Source organism: Solanum lycopersicum, chromosome 7, assembly GCF_036512215.1.
Source record: "Solanum lycopersicum chromosome 7, SLM_r2.1".
Lineage (NCBI taxonomy): Eukaryota > Viridiplantae > Streptophyta > Magnoliopsida > Solanales > Solanaceae > Solanum > Solanum lycopersicum.
In genome coordinates, this window is record NC_090806.1 from 69706852 (window position 1) to 69726073 (window position 19222).

Genomic DNA, 19222 nt, shown 5'->3' on the forward strand with positions numbered 1-19222 from the left:
GTATCGTGCTCCAATACAGATGAGCCCTTCATGACACAAACACGAATTTATCGTGCTCTAATGCCAATGGACCCTACACGACACACGCACGGATTTATCGTTCTCAAGTGCGAATGGGCCCTACGTGACACAAACTCAAATATATCGAGCCCCAATACAAATAGGCCCTCCGCAAGATAAATACAAATTTTATCGTGCTCCAATCTGAATATCGGATAAAAAAATTGGAATAAATGAGAAAATAAGGGGAACAAGGGGGCAGAAAAAGGTAAATACATGACCTCTTTACTACACATCAATACTGAAAAGGCTTTCTTTGAAGAGTATTCCTCTGCTTCTAATTCTTTAGTGATCAATCAATCTTTTTTCTCAAAGAGAAAATTAAAGAAGAACAGATTGTTCCTGAAGAACAAAGGGGAAAAAAATGTCTCTGGGTTATGCTGAAAAGCTTTCTTTTATAGAAGATGTGGGCAATGTTGGGATGACTGAGTATTTTGACCCACCTCTCCTTTTGCAAGACAAAGTGAGATTTTTTTCTCTTTTTTGGCACTTTTTTCTGCAACCCTTTACTCCTTTTGTGTTAATTGTTGTGATTTTTAACTTGTTTGAACATTTTATGTGACTGCAAATAGCCATAAAACTTGTTTAGGTTTTTGTGCTTGATTAAGAATGGAAATTTAGGAGCTGGGGGTCTTTTTGATTGCTTGGTAGTTTGCATTTAGGATTTTTCATGAGATCCAGAATTAATTCCCACATTGTTGAGCGTAACAGGACCCTGATAATCTCAATTTCATTAATCTAATTAGGGGTTGTTAAATCTCATGGGCAGTGGCAAAGTTAGGATTTTTACTATAGAAGGGGTTCGAAATATAAAAAGTAAATATCTGGAGAAGTCAAAGGAGGTTCAATGTCGACTATATATACGGAGAAATAATTTTAATCATGTATAAACGGTTTAGTTTTCTGTCAAAGGGGTTCGGATGAACCTCCTTGACTCTACCTGGGTCTGCGCCTGCTTAGGGGTGTAAACCATGAAGCATTGGGAGTTTTCTAGTTATTTTGTTCAAAAGCCTTTTGACAGTATCATGCATTGTGTTGGTCATGAGATAAATGTTATACATTGGACGATAAGTTCTTATGGTCCTTAGTCTTCTCGATTCAATTGATAATACACAATTTGCCATAAAAAATAGTATCAGTACAAGCACTTGGCAGTCCTGCACAGCGTCTTTGTCTCCACCACCAAATTTAGAGTTTTCATGTATCTTAGGGCTTCAATACTATATGGAATGAGGAATCCTTCTATTAGCAATATTATTGCAGCTTGTTGAATATCCATGCGAGTTATGCATTTGTGCTTTGATCATCGTTCCTTTTGCTATTGCATGTCTTCTATGTTAAGGTATTAAGGTCTTTCTCAAAAAAAATGTTAACTTAAGGTAGAATTAGTTAATCATTGATAAAAAAAGAAAAGGATTAGTAGGAAATCAGTATGAGTACCTAGATAGCACTCAAAAAACTTATGGTTGTTCATTTGGAATGGTATTTGGAATTTTGAAGTTCCAACCGCTGTAGAAAATATGGCTTCCAACTTTTCGTTATCTGTGGTCTAGGCAACAAAAATGATCTTAATTTTTCTGTCAGGTATATAACAATTGTTTAAATAGCATTCTGTGTCATCTTCACAATCTCCAAGTGTCCCATAGTGTTGTTTTGTCTTTGTTGGAATTCTAGGACCTAAATACATTCTCTTGTTGTCCTCACTTTAAAGTGAAATCTGATTGCTAATAAATAAAGGAGATAATTTTAAGTAGATATCGTTTGCTGAATATGTAGATTCTGGCTGTAATTTCTATCCATTGTGCTGTTTAAGATTTTCTGGAAAATCAGTACTTTCTGGTGCTGGAGGATCTTCCTTTTCCTTCAGCTGCTTGTCAAAGATCAGTTAAAAGGGGAAGAATCACTTTATTTTTCTGTGTTCTTACTAATGCTGATTTTTTAAACATAAACTTTGCAGATTGAGAGACTTGCTGTGATGATACAAAAGGTGACTCCTTTAGACAGTCTTTGTCTTAGCTAGGCCATGTATAGCTTTTCTCTTTAGAAGTAACCCATTCTAACTCTTGTTTCTTCTACAGAGTAAGCATTTAGTGGTGTTTACAGGAGCAGGAATATCCACTTCTTGTGGTATACCTGATTTTCGTGGTCCCAAGGGTATTTGGACTCTTCAGGTATTGTTGTAGTTATATCAGTGAATTGCAAGCCCCTCTTTCTAAAAGCACATTGCTTGACATGTTTCTACTGTTGATATCCATGTTAAAATGTTGATATTTGATAATTGAATGCTGCCCTTTCGACCTGATTCTAGCTTATTTGGTCAGCCATTATCTCCAATCCTTCTTTCTACCTGCAATGTCATCTTTTAGGCTGGATATTTGGGAGCTGAGAGGAGGATGTGTTGATCATCTAAAGGTGGTGCAGAGTTTTCTTTTTCTCCTTTGTGTATTTGATCTGGGAAAGTTATATAAATAAGTGGATGAACACTTTGCACAATAAAGTTGTTTGATAGATTCTATCACTTTGCTTGGTAATAATGACATGAATTAAGGAAGGTGGCCTGAAAGGAATGATCTATCTTACGATGGGGGGAGCTGTTTTCTCTTGTGCGAATATGTCAAATTTACTGACATGCATGATACACCAAAATTGTCTTTTTATGTGTTATTGTTTGTGTATAGTGTCTAGTTCTCTTATTTCATTTTTAATATTGTATTGACACTAATCTCTTTACTAAGTAGGAAGAAGCTATTAAATACACTATAGTTTATATGTGCATATGGATTGCACAAGCAGTTTTATTCTTTTCTATGTTGCTCTGGCCTCCAAAAATGATGTTGTACCCGTGTCAAATCCTTCAAAATGCATAGCATTTAGAGGATCCAACACACAACGAGCTGTATATTTGAAGTGTTCGAGTAACATAGATTTTTTTGATAACTGTGGTGTCCGGGATAGATTGTGAGCATCTCAACTATTCCACCGCGTGTTTGCTATCCCTACCACCACATGTATCGGTTAAATCTTCTCACCAAAGGCTTAGATGGATGGGAATAAACCACTAGTGTTCTGTTATCTTTGGGGGGATTTGAATCCTGGTTTCCAAGGTTTTCACTTACTTCATTGACTGCTAGTTACACCCTTAAGTGCACAAGCATTTGTATTATTATCATTCATTGAGATATGAACAGATAATTTCTATTATTCCTTAGGGCATTTGATGGACAACATTGCAGTAAAGTTGTCAGGATCAAGCAATGGTTATGATGTGAATGTCTTTATATAGTGGTGGAGCATTTTCCATGGATTAGAATAGTATAACAATTCTTTACCGCTAAAGAATTATGAGCCATATTTTATCTTCTTATCCCTTTTATTTAACTGATTGTAGAGAGAAGGGAAAGCGCTACCAGAAGCATCATTGCCTTTTCATCGTGCAACTCCAAGCATGACACACATGGCCCTAGTGGAACTAGAGAAGGCGGGTTTTCTAAAGTTTCTTATAAGCCAGGTGTGGAATTATTGGTTTCTTACTATATGGGTGTGTTTAACGTTTGTATGGTTATTAATTATATCACTTCAGCTTTGTGTTTGTAGCTAGTGCTGCTTTCTAAATGAAGTGGCAATTTCAACTTCCGATCACACTCCTGTTTTTCATTTCTTCTGATTAGTCATTTAGTTGTCCATTTCCATTCCCAGGAAAAGTTCTGTTCTGCCCCTTCCAATGTCCTATGTTGTTCCTCGCTGTTAAACGAGGTGAGAGCTGCTCTATGCTCACTCTTCTTGCTTGGGGTCTATGCCTGAAGCCACATCTATCTTTGACATGCTAATCGATAGCTAGGGCTGTCAATTGAACACACCCATTAATCTTCGACTTAGATTGCCTTGGAAGAATGTTATAGGATAGATGTATGAATTAAATCACACAACCCTTAAATAGTTTTCATATTGTTACTAGTGATTTGCACTATTAAAAGCATTTTGAGCATACTTTGCTAATCAACGATCATGGTCTACCGATGTATTAAAGTTGGATGATGGTGAGATTGAAGAGTTTACCATACAGTTTAATATGCTCTTTTGACCTATTCTCATGGCACTATTGACTGTATACACGGTCAACTCTCCTTTTTGCCAATTTTTTTACTCCTCCGTGGGAACTCTCATCCTTTAGCTCCCTTGGGGATTGAACCATGACCTTTAGAGTTGGAGGTGAGGGGTTCTTACTAAATGAGCAACTCTCTCCTGTCCCTTTTTGCCGACTTCAACTAATTCATAGTGACATAAGATTAACCAGCAATTGAATGAACGCCTACACGGTTATCATTCCACCCAAAAGATTGGAAATGTAGAGGATTCATATAGCCAACCTTAACTAGATTGGGGATTCAGGTGAAGTTGATAAATTGATGTTGTCATTTATGTTTTGCTCCGTGCTGAGTGTATTTACTGTTGACCTAACAGAAGCAACATAACAAAGACAACATTTCTGATTCCAATTTAATATTGTGTTTGAGTATACTTTATGGTAGTGGTGTGGATGAATTCCATTACTCACTGCATTTCCTTCCATCCAAAGCTTTCCCATTTCCCCCTCAGCCCGACAAAATTAGTTCAACCAATGAGAGACAGAGGGAGTATCTATGTGCTTAAAATATGACCTTTCACTTGATCAAGAGATGTTTATTCTACTTAAATTCAAAGCTTCAGATTCCATTTACTCTATGTAGTTTCAACTGTCTATTTCCAAAAAGGTTCACATTTGTATCTCTTGGTGGATGATATTAAAATGTAACATTATTCTTATTTGAAAATGGTAGAACATTGATGGCCTTCATCTTCGCTCTGGAATTCCAAGGGAGAAGCTTTCTGAATTACATGGGGATTCTTTTATGGAACGATGCCCTTCTTGTGGAATTGAGTAAGATTCCGTCTTTTTATGCAGCATGCTATCCTCTGCTACTATGCATGTTCCCACATTCATGTATATTCACTCAATTTTTTTTTATTGTATGTAGTTTTTCTGGTAACATTATGGTGATTGCTTATAAGTCTGTTTTTGTGAATTGATCCATGAAGGTATATGAGGGATTTTGAAATAGAAACTATTGGGTTGAAGGAAACTGCACGGCGTTGTTCCAAGGTGGGCTGTGGTGCAAGACTTAAAGACACAGTTCTTGACTGGGAGGTAACCATAAACAGCTTTTTGTTTAATAACAAAGTCCTAGGATGAAGGATCTGGGCTTCTCTTTATAGTTGCACAGTTACATTCCATGGCCCTTTAGTAGTGACAGTTAAAGATATAGACAGAAGTTTGACAGGTTGTACCCTAATGAGCATCCAATGATTAAGAAAAAGTTGTAATAGTTTCAATGTTTTTTTTTTCGTTATCTGCTACTTCGGCCAACGCATCAAAGATTTTTTATGGCTAAAATATGATTCCACGTATCACTCTGTTGTTGACCTCATCCATTCCCCTCCTGTTTTTCTCCTCAGGATGCTCTACCTCCAAAGGAGATGAATCCAGCTGAGAGACACTGCAAAATGGCTGATGTTGTGTTATGTCTAGGGACAAGGTAAAGCTAACTAACTATTTGACTACCTCTGTAATCTGGAATTCTGATGCATGATGCTAAATGAGTTCTTACAGTGTTTGTTGACTCTAAACTGTTAAACTATTTACTTCCGTCATTCTTTGCCCTTAATCATGTCAGGAGATAAAATTACTTGTTCTACTCTTGCAGTTTGCAGATCACCCCTGCCTGTAATTTGCCTCTAAAATCACTCAAAGGCGGTGGAAAGATTGTAATAGTTAATCTTCAGGTATATTATTCCTTGGGCCAAATGTAACATCAGCAAACACATTTCCCATATTTCCATTGACCCTAGTTTTGATGATAGAAATTGCATCAGAGCCTCATAATCAAACCCCCCCCCCCCAAAAAAAAAAAAATATTTTGCATTGCTTTGTCATTTAAGATTTATCTGTTTTTAGTGTACTGCCATGTTTTAATCAAAAACAACAAATATTACTTTCTGTTCTCAAATAATTGCAGTTATTTCTCAATCACTAAATCATTTAGGCAAAGCTATCATTTTCCTTGCAATGCACATATGGGACTCCTAGCTTATTAGTCTGCTGTACTTTGCCATGATAAATGATTCAGGCCATGCTTATCAGAGCCAAAAAATAAAAGGAGATAAAGGCTTTCAGTCTCTGTAGATGCTTAATTTTGAATTTTCTACTAGGTCAAATATAAGAGGATCTCTGAGGGAATTAGAAAGTAAAGCTTTAATTATCCCGAGGATGAAAATTTCACAAGTTTCATATCAAAATGTTAAAGATAGGTGAATATTTCTTGCTCATATATTGTGACCTTGGCAGTGACTCTACTTGAAAATATTCTCTGCCGATCATCGATGGAAAATTTGTTGGATTAATAGGAGTTCATCTGTTACTTAGCTCTTATATCCTCGTCCATTATTTTGCAGAAAACTCCCAAGGACAAGAAAGCAAGCCTACTGATTCATGGTCTTGTAGACAAGGTAACATATGTTTGTTGTTGTACCTCTATGCTACTGAAAGTTGTTATCATGGTTCGTAGATTCTGAATAGTAAACATTAAATTATTGCTTGGTGAGGTTTCACATGTGGAATTGCTAATTGAAATATATAACCTTCATCTGACGACTTGGACTTAGTAGGTGCTAACTCTTTAGTTCAAAGTCAATGTTTATTCGTTAACCAGGTGCTTGGGGCATCACAAGCCCCCCCTTCCTTCCCTCCCCCCTCCCCCTCAACCTCAAATGTCCTTGAAGTGACTTACAAATGGTTTTGTTTAGGCATGTCTAATGGCTCCCATTTGATTACATGCGAATTTAGCTATCAGACCTATATGCAAATTCACATGTTCATATATTCTTTTTCTTATGGTACTTGGTCTGGAAAAAGATTTGTACTTTTGATAAATCCTGTTTCCAGAATGTTTACCAATATAGTTATGAACAGGTTATCACAGGAGTCATGGAATTCCTCAGTCTGCGAATCCCACCTTTTATTAGAATTGATCTTCTCCAGACCATTTTTACTCAAGCCTCAAGTCTTGGTAACTAACCTGAATTTGTGCCTATCTTCTTTTCATTGAACTGTCCATTTGGTGTTTTGAAGTCCTCAAGATCAAAAGACAGTTTCACTTGTACTGTTATTTTGCAAGCAATCTCAGTTTGTGTGAATGTGCACAAAGCAAGTTACAATTGATCTGGTCCTCGTTTGAGTGGGTCATTCATTGAATATGTCTTTTGATTTATCTAATTTACTTGTTTTGCAGATGAAAAATATGTAAATTGGAGCCTTGCAGTGGCAAGCGTCCATGGAAATAGAGCACCATTGCCTTTTATCAAATCTGTAGAGGTGAGTTAATGTTTATAGCTGTGTCTGCAGATTCTGCTGATTATGATGAATACACATGTATGTTCTTATAGAATATAAGTACTGTGGAGGCTCAGTGTCTTCCTCTCCTCTCACAGCAACCCCCAACCCCACGCACACTTACATTATTGCACCTCTTAATCAAGAAGTGAAGGAAAAAAATTTCGTGCCATGCCTTGCCTCGTCCTCCCTTCTTTTTTTTTTTTGCCAGGAATCACGGTTATTAAATAGAAAAAAAGTAAGCATGGAATCAATAGCTAGCAGCGGGTGCATCAATTGCATAATCACTGGCAGAGTCAGCATTATCCACTGATAAACCACGACCTTTATGAGTTATTCCTTTAATATATTTGATTAGTTATGTAGACTTGATTGAAATAAAATGATCTATCACTTTAGGACTTGGGGAAATGGCTCTGTACGCTTGCAGCAAATCAGAACATTATGACCTTCCTTTTGGAGTCTCTTCCTAAAGTAAAAGCGAATTCGTAGGTTAGCTCTTGCCTCTTTTGAGGACCTATGGCTCTGTTCACCTATCCTGTGTATCTCTTGTTTGAGGTATGCAGATCCAAGGCTTTCGGAATCTGTTCTGGTACCATATGAGCCAAGAGATGACAATGATAACAACAACATACCCCCGTATGACAATGATAAATGGGCTCTAAAAATGTGAGCAGGGACGTGGCAAGTAAAAGCGAGTGTGAATAGTCCTACTGTAAAAGTGTTGATGCTACTTCAACTTACCTCAGTTTTTTCTGTCGATTGAGTGAAGCAATTACTTTTTGTGCTGACTGTGAGTAGCTTAGACCTTTTTGACCTTTTCTTTTTGGGATGAAGTAACATGTTATCATTAAGAAGGCATCAAGAAGATGCATAAGGAACAAAAAATACAAAGAAGTTGACTGTGAGATCCTGTTGCTACAAAAAAACTATGCTAACGGAAGATGTTTGTTACGATGCTCGTTACTTGTCTCATTTGCAAAACAGTGAAATATCCTGTATTTCTTTTCCTTCAGTAAATTATTGTCATCAGTACTAGTCCTTAGCCTTCATAAACATTCTGGATCTGTTATGGTAACAGCTTTGCTTCTTTTGAAATGGAACTGTAGGTTTCTTTTTCAGAAAGTCAAAACATGAAAGCGGCTGTCCTGGATAAACAACCTCTTTATCTGAAAAGGTAGTTTTATAACTTGAAACTTGCTATGTTGAATGTGAAATATAATCTTGTTCAGTCTTTGTAATACATTTTCCTCTGGCATAGTTGCTTCCGTATATTCAAAATATTTTGCTCTTGTATTAGTAATTCAAGATTTTCTAATTGATTCATCAAAATATCATGTAGAAAAGGATGTTTAGATTATCCGACAATCTTGATCACACATTTTCCAGCTTATGGATATATTTGAAAAGAAAGATGTTTTCATTGTCAACGAAACTGTAGCATCCAAAAAATAATTTTAACAATCATTTATGTGTTCCTCTCTTGTTTGCATATCATTACCCTAGTCATAATCTAACCTACTTAAATGGAAAAATAAAGAAATATAAATTGGACAAGTAATACAATGAGAAAAGGACAATGAGAGGTAATATCATTTTAACAGTTTCCATTTTCTAGCCCAAAAAGGAAAAGAAAAGAAGACTATAGTTGATGTAAAAAGTCAGTATGCTAAACTCAAAGTCATTGATGAGGAAAAAATCGTAGCTAAGTAAAGGTGAAATCTTACCCATGTTTGAATTTATCTCAGCGGTATATGCTAGTTTTCCCTATTAGTTATTGGTGAGGGTTTATTTCATATGTTCACTGAAGTTATAAGCTCTCTCAAATCTGAGACATTCTTATTCAACTCCTATTCCTTGTCAGGCGGACAGTTAAGAGTACAAATCCTTTTAACATTATGATGAAATTGAACTTCAGTGATGGTTGCAAGTGCTCATCGGCTGAAATCATGATTCCTATTGATTTTAAGGTGAGAAGACAATTTTTTTTCCATTTGAATTATCACTGATTTGGTTAATCTCTGGCCACGTTGTTCTAATACTTTATTCAGATAAATGCATAGAAAATTACACTTTTATGGCTTCTATATTCATTTTTTATTGATAGAAGACACCTAGCCAATTCTATGCTAGCATCCACTGTCCTTGTGGAAACTGAAAGATGATAAATTGATAACTACCATGCTTGTTCTAACTTCTATAATATTGAGTGTAGATCTTCTAGAGAGTCTCAATGTTCTAGACATTGTTTTATGTCCCACTGTCATTTTCCTTTGGCTTGGGCCTTGCCATCATGGTTTTTCTACTATAATTGGTATACCTCTTGGTAAATTTGCTGAGAGTCTCGAAACTATTTCAGCACTATTTGGTAAAAAAATTTCCCATGTTGGTTTTTCATGCCATCATGTTCGTTTGTGTGGCATAGATTAGATTACTGCCATGCTACCAAGAATAAGATGGTCGATTGTGTTTAAAGGCATTCTTCACTTCTGAGGTCCTTTGCTGGGTGATATTCTTCTCTTAGCCGGTGACTGTTTGATCGCCTATATAGAGGCGAGACTCCATTATGCTGGGCAATGCTCATTGATGGAGCAAATGATTGATTAACATGCAAGACGTTGTATTGGTACAGTTAGAGAAGAAGATACCCGCACTTTGGTAGGACTTGACCCGAACGCTTTTGAGTCAATAATTTACCCATAGCCCACATCATCCCTCTACGTTGTGGGCATCACTAGAACAATCAATCAGATCATTTTCGATAAAAGGATCCTGCAACTGACTCTGTCAGATAATTTGTCTTTTAGCTTATCATTATGTTGTGTGACTGGTCTCTGCATGTTTTTAGAATTCTTTTCTCAAGTTGAGGGTCTTATTGTAAACAGTCTCAGTGAGGTCTGCGTACAGCCCACCCCCCTTAGACCTATTGTGGGATCACACTGGGTATGTTGTTGTACTGATTGCCCCGAGGGGTGATTATAATGTTTGATTCTATCTTCGCAGATTTCAGCAGACGTGTTCAAAGATGATAAAGACTCCATCTTACAGAATCTAAGAGAAAGCGCCCTCACGGATCCTAGCTGTGGACAGACATCAGTTATTGAGAAAAAGGTCATTATGGTTCCTAAAAGTGAAGTCATAGTACATGCCATTGTAACAAACATCGTCAAGTTCGACAGAAGCTATGATGGGGATCTAAGTAATGGCTCATTCAAAAGGAAATATGAATGTCTTAATGGCGTAATTCCATCGCGAAAACGGTCCAACGGTAGAAAACCCAGAACTGTAATTAATGTAAGGTGATCTTCAGGTCTATACAGAAACTATTGTAAATATTTTTGTAGCAAACACCCTGGGGAAAAAAAAAATGTTAATATGTGGAGACTGGGTGAATTTTGATAGTTAATACACTCAGTCTGGTTATTGATTAGAAAACTGAAATTGCTAAACCCATTTTTTGGTATTTATTAAGTCTAAAGTTTTAAAGCTCTCATTTCTTTCTTAATCTATTCTTGGAACTAATGTAATCATAATTGATCTAAATTTGATATCTGTAATTATTTTATCCATCTTATGACTCTTATAATTGTATATCTTAGACCCTACTCGTGGAATTATTTTGATTTTTTTTTATGACGAGAATTGCAGCTGCTACTCTTCTACTGTTCGTAAGGTAAATCACTCTCCGTGTAATAGCGTGTAATAGCTTGTAAATCCACACAGAGAAGATAAATTGTTGGATTCTCCCGATCGAAAAACCATGTTGTAATTTAATTCAACAAAGTTTTATGTAATAAAAAAAAGTTGATTAACTTATCCTACTAAATGAAATTAGCATCTGAATTTGGTGTACATAATTTAGTGATTATATTGACGCTTTTTCAAATTTGGTTGCACATAAAAGAAAATATTGAATTAACATAATATATAACTTTGACATTTAGTCAAATTAACTTTCGAAAAACATAACATGACCAAAAAAGAAGTGGACGGAAGGAGTAATAATTTTGATTAATATTTTACGATGTATTTTCTCATCATATTGATATGCAAAATAATGATAATTAAGGTACTAGTTTTCGTATAGTTTTTTAATATTTAACTTTTTTGTATAAAAATATCAAACTAATGTAATTTAATTTAACTTTAAAAATTAGTTAAACTGACTTTTAAAATAGTGTAATATGACAATTAAAAATAGGTAAATAAAGTAATTAATAATTGCTCTTAGAAAACATGACCAAAAACACAGATTTCAAAAGCAAATACATAATTAATATAAGTGTTTTACTTTATTAAATACATATATGTGTATCCTAATTAAATGGAGTCAGATTACATGATCGAGTAATAATGTAATTTAACTCACGAAACATATATATATGTTGCACGATTACTTGGTTGTAGCTTATTTTTATTTTAACTATGGTATATCAAAAATTAATTCTTTATCTCATGATTATTGAGAATTCTTTTTTATACACGATTTATTTTTTAGAATTTTTACTTTTAAAATTATACTAAATGTGTTGTTAGAATAAAGGCGATAAAAGGATCAAAATAAAGAAAACTAAGTCACTTATTTTGTCGGTGCAAATGCTCGTGGAGTTAAATTGACCAAATTTGATGTATGCAACGAATGTTATGGTAAAATAGATAAGATTAAGTTACGAGTGTTCACGATTTAATATATATGTATATGTATATCTATGTGTGTGTACACTTAGGATATGTTTGCTATGGACGGCTTTTTTTATATATATAAAATATTTTTCAATTTTTCGTATTTGATTGGACATAAATTTAAACTTTTTTTTCTTCAGAAAATCCTTAAAATTTGGAAATGACTTCCTTTACTTAGCTTTTATATTATTACTTTAAATTAAATATTTTCGGGATAAAATTCTTTTTTCTAACCTATTAAACAAAAATAAAAATAGATAAGAATTTATCTTTTATTTTTCTAGAAATACTTTTCATAAAAAACATCTTCTTTAACATCGAATTACAAAGCTCCGTAAAATTTTCTACATACACTAATGTTTAATGAATTACTCTTCACACTAATTCTAAATTTGATCTAAATCGAGAATGAAAAAACATTTTCCCTTGAAAAGGTTTTATACAATATAATTAGTCAACACTCTAAAATAAATATTACGGTAAAAATTATACAAATAAACAAAAAAGGTTTCAAACACAAGAGTTAATTATTTGAATTATGTAGAAAGTTAAAAGCAAGTTGAGGGAAAATGTAATTATTACTTTTGGAAGAAATTTTTTATTCCATAAAAAATAAATGCAAAACGTAACGTACAAATGAAAGAACAAGAAAAACAAAAAAAAAATGAAATTAATGTGATCACCTAATTAATAAAATTTGTTTTTATCTAATTGTGGGGGAAAAAAAGTGCTTATAAAAGTTTTTCCTAATATGAACTTAAGTGAGCTATATATAATGTTAACCCCAACATTAAACTCCAAATAAAATACTCTAATTAAGCTTAAAAAAAAAATGTCAGGGAGGAACACCATGAAACAAGCTTCAAGTTCAGGTACTTTTAATCACTTTAATTTTTTTAAACATGAATTTATGTTGTAAGGAATCGAATATCTCGTGTATGATTAGATCGGTCAGAGTAGATAAATAAAAATCGCGATTTCATTTCCCCCCCCCCCCCCCCCTTTTTTAGGCTTCTTGAATTAGTTTTTTTTTTTTTTACCATGATTTATGTTCTATGAAATTGAATGTCTTATATGTGATTAGTTAAATGATTATGAGTAAACAAAAATAGAAAATGACTATGATTTTCATTATTATTATTTTTTCTTCTTTTCTTTGAAGCTTAAACCACTTGATTAGGGTTTTACCAATTTTTTTTTTCTACCATGAATTTATGTTTTAATTAAAAAATTGAATGTCTAAGCGTGTTGATTAATTAGCTAGATCAATGAGTAAAAATAAAAAAGAAGAAAAAATGACTATGATTTTCATTGTTTTTTTTAGGCTGAAACCACTTAAATTAATGTTATTATTTTTTTTTCTACCATGAATTTTGTGTTACCAGAAATTGAATGTCTCGTATATGATTAGATAGATCGATTAGACTAGATCGTGAGTAAACAAAAAAAAAATAAAATGACTATGATTAATTTTTGTGTGTAGGTTTTCTTCTTCTCTTTTTGAGGCTTAAACCATTTAATGTTTTCACCCTTTTCTACCAAAAATTAATGTATGTTCTAAGAAATCAAATGTTCTCATGTGTGATTAGTAGTTTTAAAAAATGACTAATTTTATGTTATTGTTGATAATTTTGCATGAGCAAAGGCAAGAGCAAGAACAAGAACAAGAACAAGAGAAGCAAAGCTGTGGGATATGAGAGGTACATTTACAAGGTTATGAAAGAAGTGAATCCAAAGTTGGAAATATCATTAAGATCAATGGTTATATTGAACCATTTCATGCAAGACATGGCTGAGAAAATTGTAGAAACATCAAAATCATTGTTGAGGTACTCGGGACGAAGAACGTTAACGTCTATGGACATGCATAGAGCTGTTAAAATGGAGTTGCCAGGACAACTAGCTAAACATGCCATGGCTGAAGGAGCTAAAGCTGTTATTCGTTTTTCTACTCATTAAGACAAGTCCAAAAATAACTAGCTAAATAAGTGAAAATTGAACTTAATTTTGAATTATTAAGTATTAAAACACCTTGTTCAATTTGGGTGGTTGTATTGTAATAATGTTTGGTTTGGTTAGATTGTTGGTTATGTCGTTTGAATTCATTGTTAGGTAACAATGAAAAGACCTGTTTTATATAACGAGCGATTAGGTGTGATCGCGTCGTTACTTTACTATTTCCTAAATAATCATATTTCATTTTTTTATCTTTTATCTTTTTTCACAGTAGCTTTACCCCATACCCTACTTTTATCTTGTAGAATATTTATCATTCAAATTAAGTAGTTGCTCTATATGTGTATCCTTTGTTTTTTAGGTTTATCATTTTAATAATATGAATATGTGACATTATATAACGATAAAAAAATAATATATAATATATTTAAATATTATAATAATTAAAATTATAACCGTGTTAATTTGTTGTTTTATGTAGTTACGTTTGAGTTTTTCTTTTCTTTTTGTTTGAAACTATTTCAGCCTTTTCTTCTCGGGATCCTGAATAACTTCAAAGTCTTTGTTTCAGTTATTTTTTTCGTCTATTATTTTAAAAACAACATCTTAAACAAAAAGTTAAATTAGAAAAACTAAAATTTTGGCATTTAATTGATTTATGAAAAAAAGGGTATAAGACAAATTGAGAAGAAAGATGCCTTTGACTACCTTTAGAAAATTAATTTCGAGGAGAAAACCAAGAAATGAAATTATAATTTAAAATCATAATATGAAATTATAATGTAAAAGTATAAGATAAAGCTGAAGTTTTGTGTAAACATACTATTTAGATTTATGAAATCTCATAAGTTGCAAAATACTCAAATAAAATTTAAAATGAACGAGATATACGCATAAATTTAACTGTTATCTTTAATTTATAAAGAAATTATTTTTGAGAAAACTTTGACTTTTCGGCACATGGTATGAAACGAATAAAATCTTTAAAAATTACGTAAGATGAACTATTAGAGAAAGAATATTACTACTGAAAGTGGAAATAGAAGAAATAATAAAAGTTTAAGTAATAAATAAATCGATATTTAAATAATATTTATATCATTCAAACTTATATTACCTATTTTATCAAATATGCAAGAAATTATTTTGGGCAAGGGTAAACAATGTTTAAATCTTAAACTTAAATATATTTTCTTTGATGAACCTTTAATTCTACATTACTGATGTTTAAATATGACGTAGTTAATTTGTATGATCATCTTATAGATTAGCATATTGATGGTTAAATTTATAATTTTATTTTAAATATCAATCTTTACGTCTTTATTAACTTAAAATGTACTTATATTTAAATTAATTTTAATTTTATTTTATACATACTAAAATAATTTATACGATTGAGATTTTTTCTGTTTCTCATTAACTTATATGATCGAATTCTCGCTTCATGTGAACGATTAGGTTCAAATGATCTACATGAGCACGCCATAAAAAAAATTGAGGGTGCGTGTATGTAACTTGTTTTAAGAGCGTGAACTCCACAATATATGAGGCCACGTGATTGATATTTTTACTGTATGTTCTACATTAAAATTGTGTTTATTTTCTCAGAATTTAATTAATTTGTACAATCAATTGTGTAATAATCACGCAAACTAATCATGACCATACTATTTAACTTATATTATTGAGAACTTTTACATACATTAAGTTAACCTAGCATAAAAATAATACAAATTCTTCTTCTTAATTTGTATATGATGTTAAATAAAATATGAATGTAACTTCTTTAGAAGCTTATTAACTTTTAGACTCCATGTAAACTAAATATAGTAGTATTCTTTAATCGGAAATAACCTCTTTACCTATAAATAGGAGAAAAATCATCTACAATAGAGTAACTGATATTATTATATATTGGATCCAAAAGTTTAATTACCATCTAAATTTTAGTGTATACAATTTAGTAACTATACTTACACTTCAAATTTTGATTTATATGAAGTATAAGATTTGGTTTCCTAATAATCACTTGTTTTATCACTAAATTCTCGTGGGGTTAAATTAACAAAACTTGGTGTATGCACATGTGGTGCATGTATATTTAGTACGAAGGAAAATATTTAAAAAAAATAATCATGGTTGGTTGATCATAATTTTTAAAAGTATTTTTCTGAGAAAGATTTTTTTTTAAAAACGAACATGTTTTCCTAGTAGAGATAGAAAAAACAAGTTTTGTAAATTACATTTAACACTGATTATACTTCCTTACCCTCCTAACACATCAAAATCATTGTTGAGGTACTCGGGACGAACAACGTTAACGTTCATGAACATGCATAGAGCTGTCAAAATGGAGTTGCCAGGATAACTAGCTAAACATGCCATGGCTGAAGGAGCTAATGCTGTTATTCATTTTTCTACTCTTTGAGACAAGTCCAAAAACAACTAGCTAATAAGTGAAAATTGAACTTAATTTGAATTGTTAAGCATTAAAACACCATGTTCAATTTGGATGGTCGTATTGTAATAATGTTTGGTTTGATTAGATTGTTGGTTATGTCGTTTGAATTCATTGTTAGTTAACAATGAAAAGACCTGTTTTATATAACGAGCGATTAGGTGTGATCGCATCGTTACTTTACTATTTCCTAAATAATCATATTTCATCGTTTTATCCTATCTTTTCATAATAATTTTATCTTATAGAATATTTCTCATTCAAATCACATGGTTGCTTATCCGTATCCTTTTGTTTTTGTAGGTTTGTCATTTTAAAAATATGAATGTGAGACATTATTTAACGATGAAAAATAATATATAATATATTCAAATATTGTATTAATTAAAATAATACGGTATGATCTACATGTTAATTTGTTTTATGTAGTTACGTTTGAGTTTTTCTTTCTTTTTGTTTGAAATTATTTTAGCCTTTTATTCTCGGGATTCTGAATAACTTCAAAGTCTTTGTTTCAGTTTCTTTTTTCATCTATTATTTTAAAAATAAAAACAACATCTTAAACAAAAAGTTAAATTAGAAAAACTAATATTTTGGCATTTATTTGATTTATGAGAAAAGGGGTATAAGACAAATTGAGAAGAAAGATCGGTTTGACTAGCTTTAGAAAATTAATTTCCGGAGAAAACTAAGTAATGAAATTATAATTTAAAATCATAATATGAAATTGTAATATAAAAGTATAAGATAAAGCGAAACTTTTGTTTAAAAGTACTTTTTAAACTTTTATGTTTATCATAAATATAGAAACCTTATGAGTTAGTAAAATACTCAAATGAAATTTAATTAAAAAGGATGAGGTATACATATATTTAATTGTTATTTTTAATTCATAAAGAAATTATTTTTGGGAAAATCTCGATTTTTCAGTAAATGGTATGAAATGAATAAAATAATAAAAAAACACTACAAAAGATGAACTATTAAAGAAAAAAATTTATTATTGAAAGTAGAAACGGAAGAGATAATCAAAGTTTAAGTAATAAATAGATTGTTTTTTTAAAAAATATTTATACCGTTCAAACTTATATTACTTATTTTAGCAAGTAACATATCTTATTTTAAAAAAAATAAAACATCAATTGTACATTTAAAAAGGTTTATCTGTAACTATAGTATAGTTTTTTTAATAATTCAAATATGTAAGAAATTATTTAGGGCAAGGGTAAACAATGTTTAAATCTTAGACTTAAATATATTTTCTTTAATGAACCTTTGATTCTACATTACTGATGTTTAAATATGACGTAGTTAATTTGTATGATTAACTTTTAGTTTAGCGTAGTAATGTTTAAATTTGTGATTATATTTTGCATATCGAATTTTACGTCTTTATTAACTTAATTAATGTACCTATATTTAAATTAATTTTAATTTTATTCGGGTACTTAATTAATTTATTCTATCGCAATTTTTTTCTATACTTTATTAACTTATATAATCGAGATTTTTACTTCATGTCAACGATTAGGTTTTCAAATTATCTATATGAGCACACCCTAAGAAAACATTGGCGGCGCATGTATGTAACTTGTTTTAAGAGCGTGAACTCTATAATATATTAGCCCACGTGACTGATATTTTTACTATCTCTTCTTACTTGATAAGAACTGTGTTTTTTCGTACAATTTAATTTGTGCGGTCAACCATTTAATAATCACGAGTACTGATTCGTTAATTTGTATGGTCAATCATTTGATAATCACGCGTAGTGATTTTTAAGTTGTTTTTACGTCCGTACTATTTTAACCTATATTGTCGAGAATTTTTACATGTTAAGTTAACCTAGCATAAAAATAATACAAATCGTTTAATTGAATCGTTCTTAATTTGTTATGATATTAAATGAAATATGAATGTAACTTTTTAGAAGCTTGTTAACTTTTAAACTCCACATAAACTAAATATAAGTAGTGTAATTTAACTCAAAAAAGTTATATAATAAAGTAAGTCATATTATTATATATTGGATCCAAAAGTTTAATTAACATCTGAATTTGTGTATAGAATTTAGTGATTATACTAATAATCACTTGTTTCATCGCTAAATTCTAGATAAATTAACAAAACTTGGTATATGCACATGTGGCGCATGTATACTTAGGGTGTGTTTAGTACGAACGAAAATTTTTTAAAAAATTAATCATGTTTGATTAATCATAATTTTTTAAAAATATTCTTTTAAGAAATATTCTTTTTTCAAAATGAAGAAAATATTTTTCCTAGTGGAAATAGAAAAAAAAAGTTCCGTAAATTACATTTAGCACTGATTATACCTTTTTACCCTTCGACACACCTCATTAATTCACCCCCCCCCCCCACCTATGCACTCACCCCTCCTTCACATTTCATAGGACTTGTCTAAATTAAATGTTTTAAGATAATATTATATTCGCTTACTTATTAAATTTAAGAAAATAAGTAAAAAGAAAAACTCACTTATTTTCCTAATAAACATTTTTCTTGAAAAACATCATTCGTCATATCAAACATAAATTCTGAGTATAATTTTCTACCTACATAATATATAATTTTTCAGCAAAAGATATTCAACTGATCACATCCTTCATTATTTA

At 31.6% G+C, this 19222-nt stretch overlaps 2 protein-coding genes across 3 annotated transcripts; both read left to right on the forward strand.

Annotated features, from left to right (window-relative positions):
• Positions 1–260: 260 nt before the first annotated feature.
• On the forward strand, positions 261–11055 carry LOC101251202 (NAD-dependent protein deacetylase SRT1). Of its 2 annotated transcripts, XM_026032180.2 has the most exons (15): positions 293–523; positions 2018–2047; positions 2139–2231; positions 2382–2472; positions 3449–3568; positions 4878–4978; positions 5137–5245; positions 5554–5633; positions 5802–5880; positions 6550–6603; positions 7067–7163; positions 7386–7468; positions 8596–8663; positions 9351–9456; positions 10490–11055. In XM_026032180.2, the coding sequence occupies exons 4-15, from the start codon at positions 2413–2415 to the stop codon at positions 10787–10789; spliced, it is 1257 nt and encodes a 418-aa protein (XP_025887965.1). In that variant the 5' UTR covers positions 293–523; positions 2018–2047; positions 2139–2231; positions 2382–2412; the 3' UTR covers positions 10790–11055. The 2 variants fall into 2 exon arrangements, with proteins under 2 accessions (XP_004244044.1, XP_025887965.1); XM_004243996.5 differs by lacking the exon at positions 2382–2472 and having other exon boundaries at positions 261–523.
• Positions 11056–12958: 1903 nt separating this feature from the next.
• Positions 12959–14380, forward strand: LOC104648545 (histone H2B.2-like). Its single transcript, XM_010325959.4, has 2 exons — positions 12959–13041; positions 13815–14380. Exons 1-2 carry the CDS (start codon positions 13002–13004, stop codon positions 14126–14128), a joined length of 354 nt encoding a protein of 117 aa, XP_010324261.2. The 5' UTR covers positions 12959–13001; the 3' UTR covers positions 14129–14380.
• The last annotated feature ends 4842 nt before the right edge of the window (positions 14381–19222 follow it).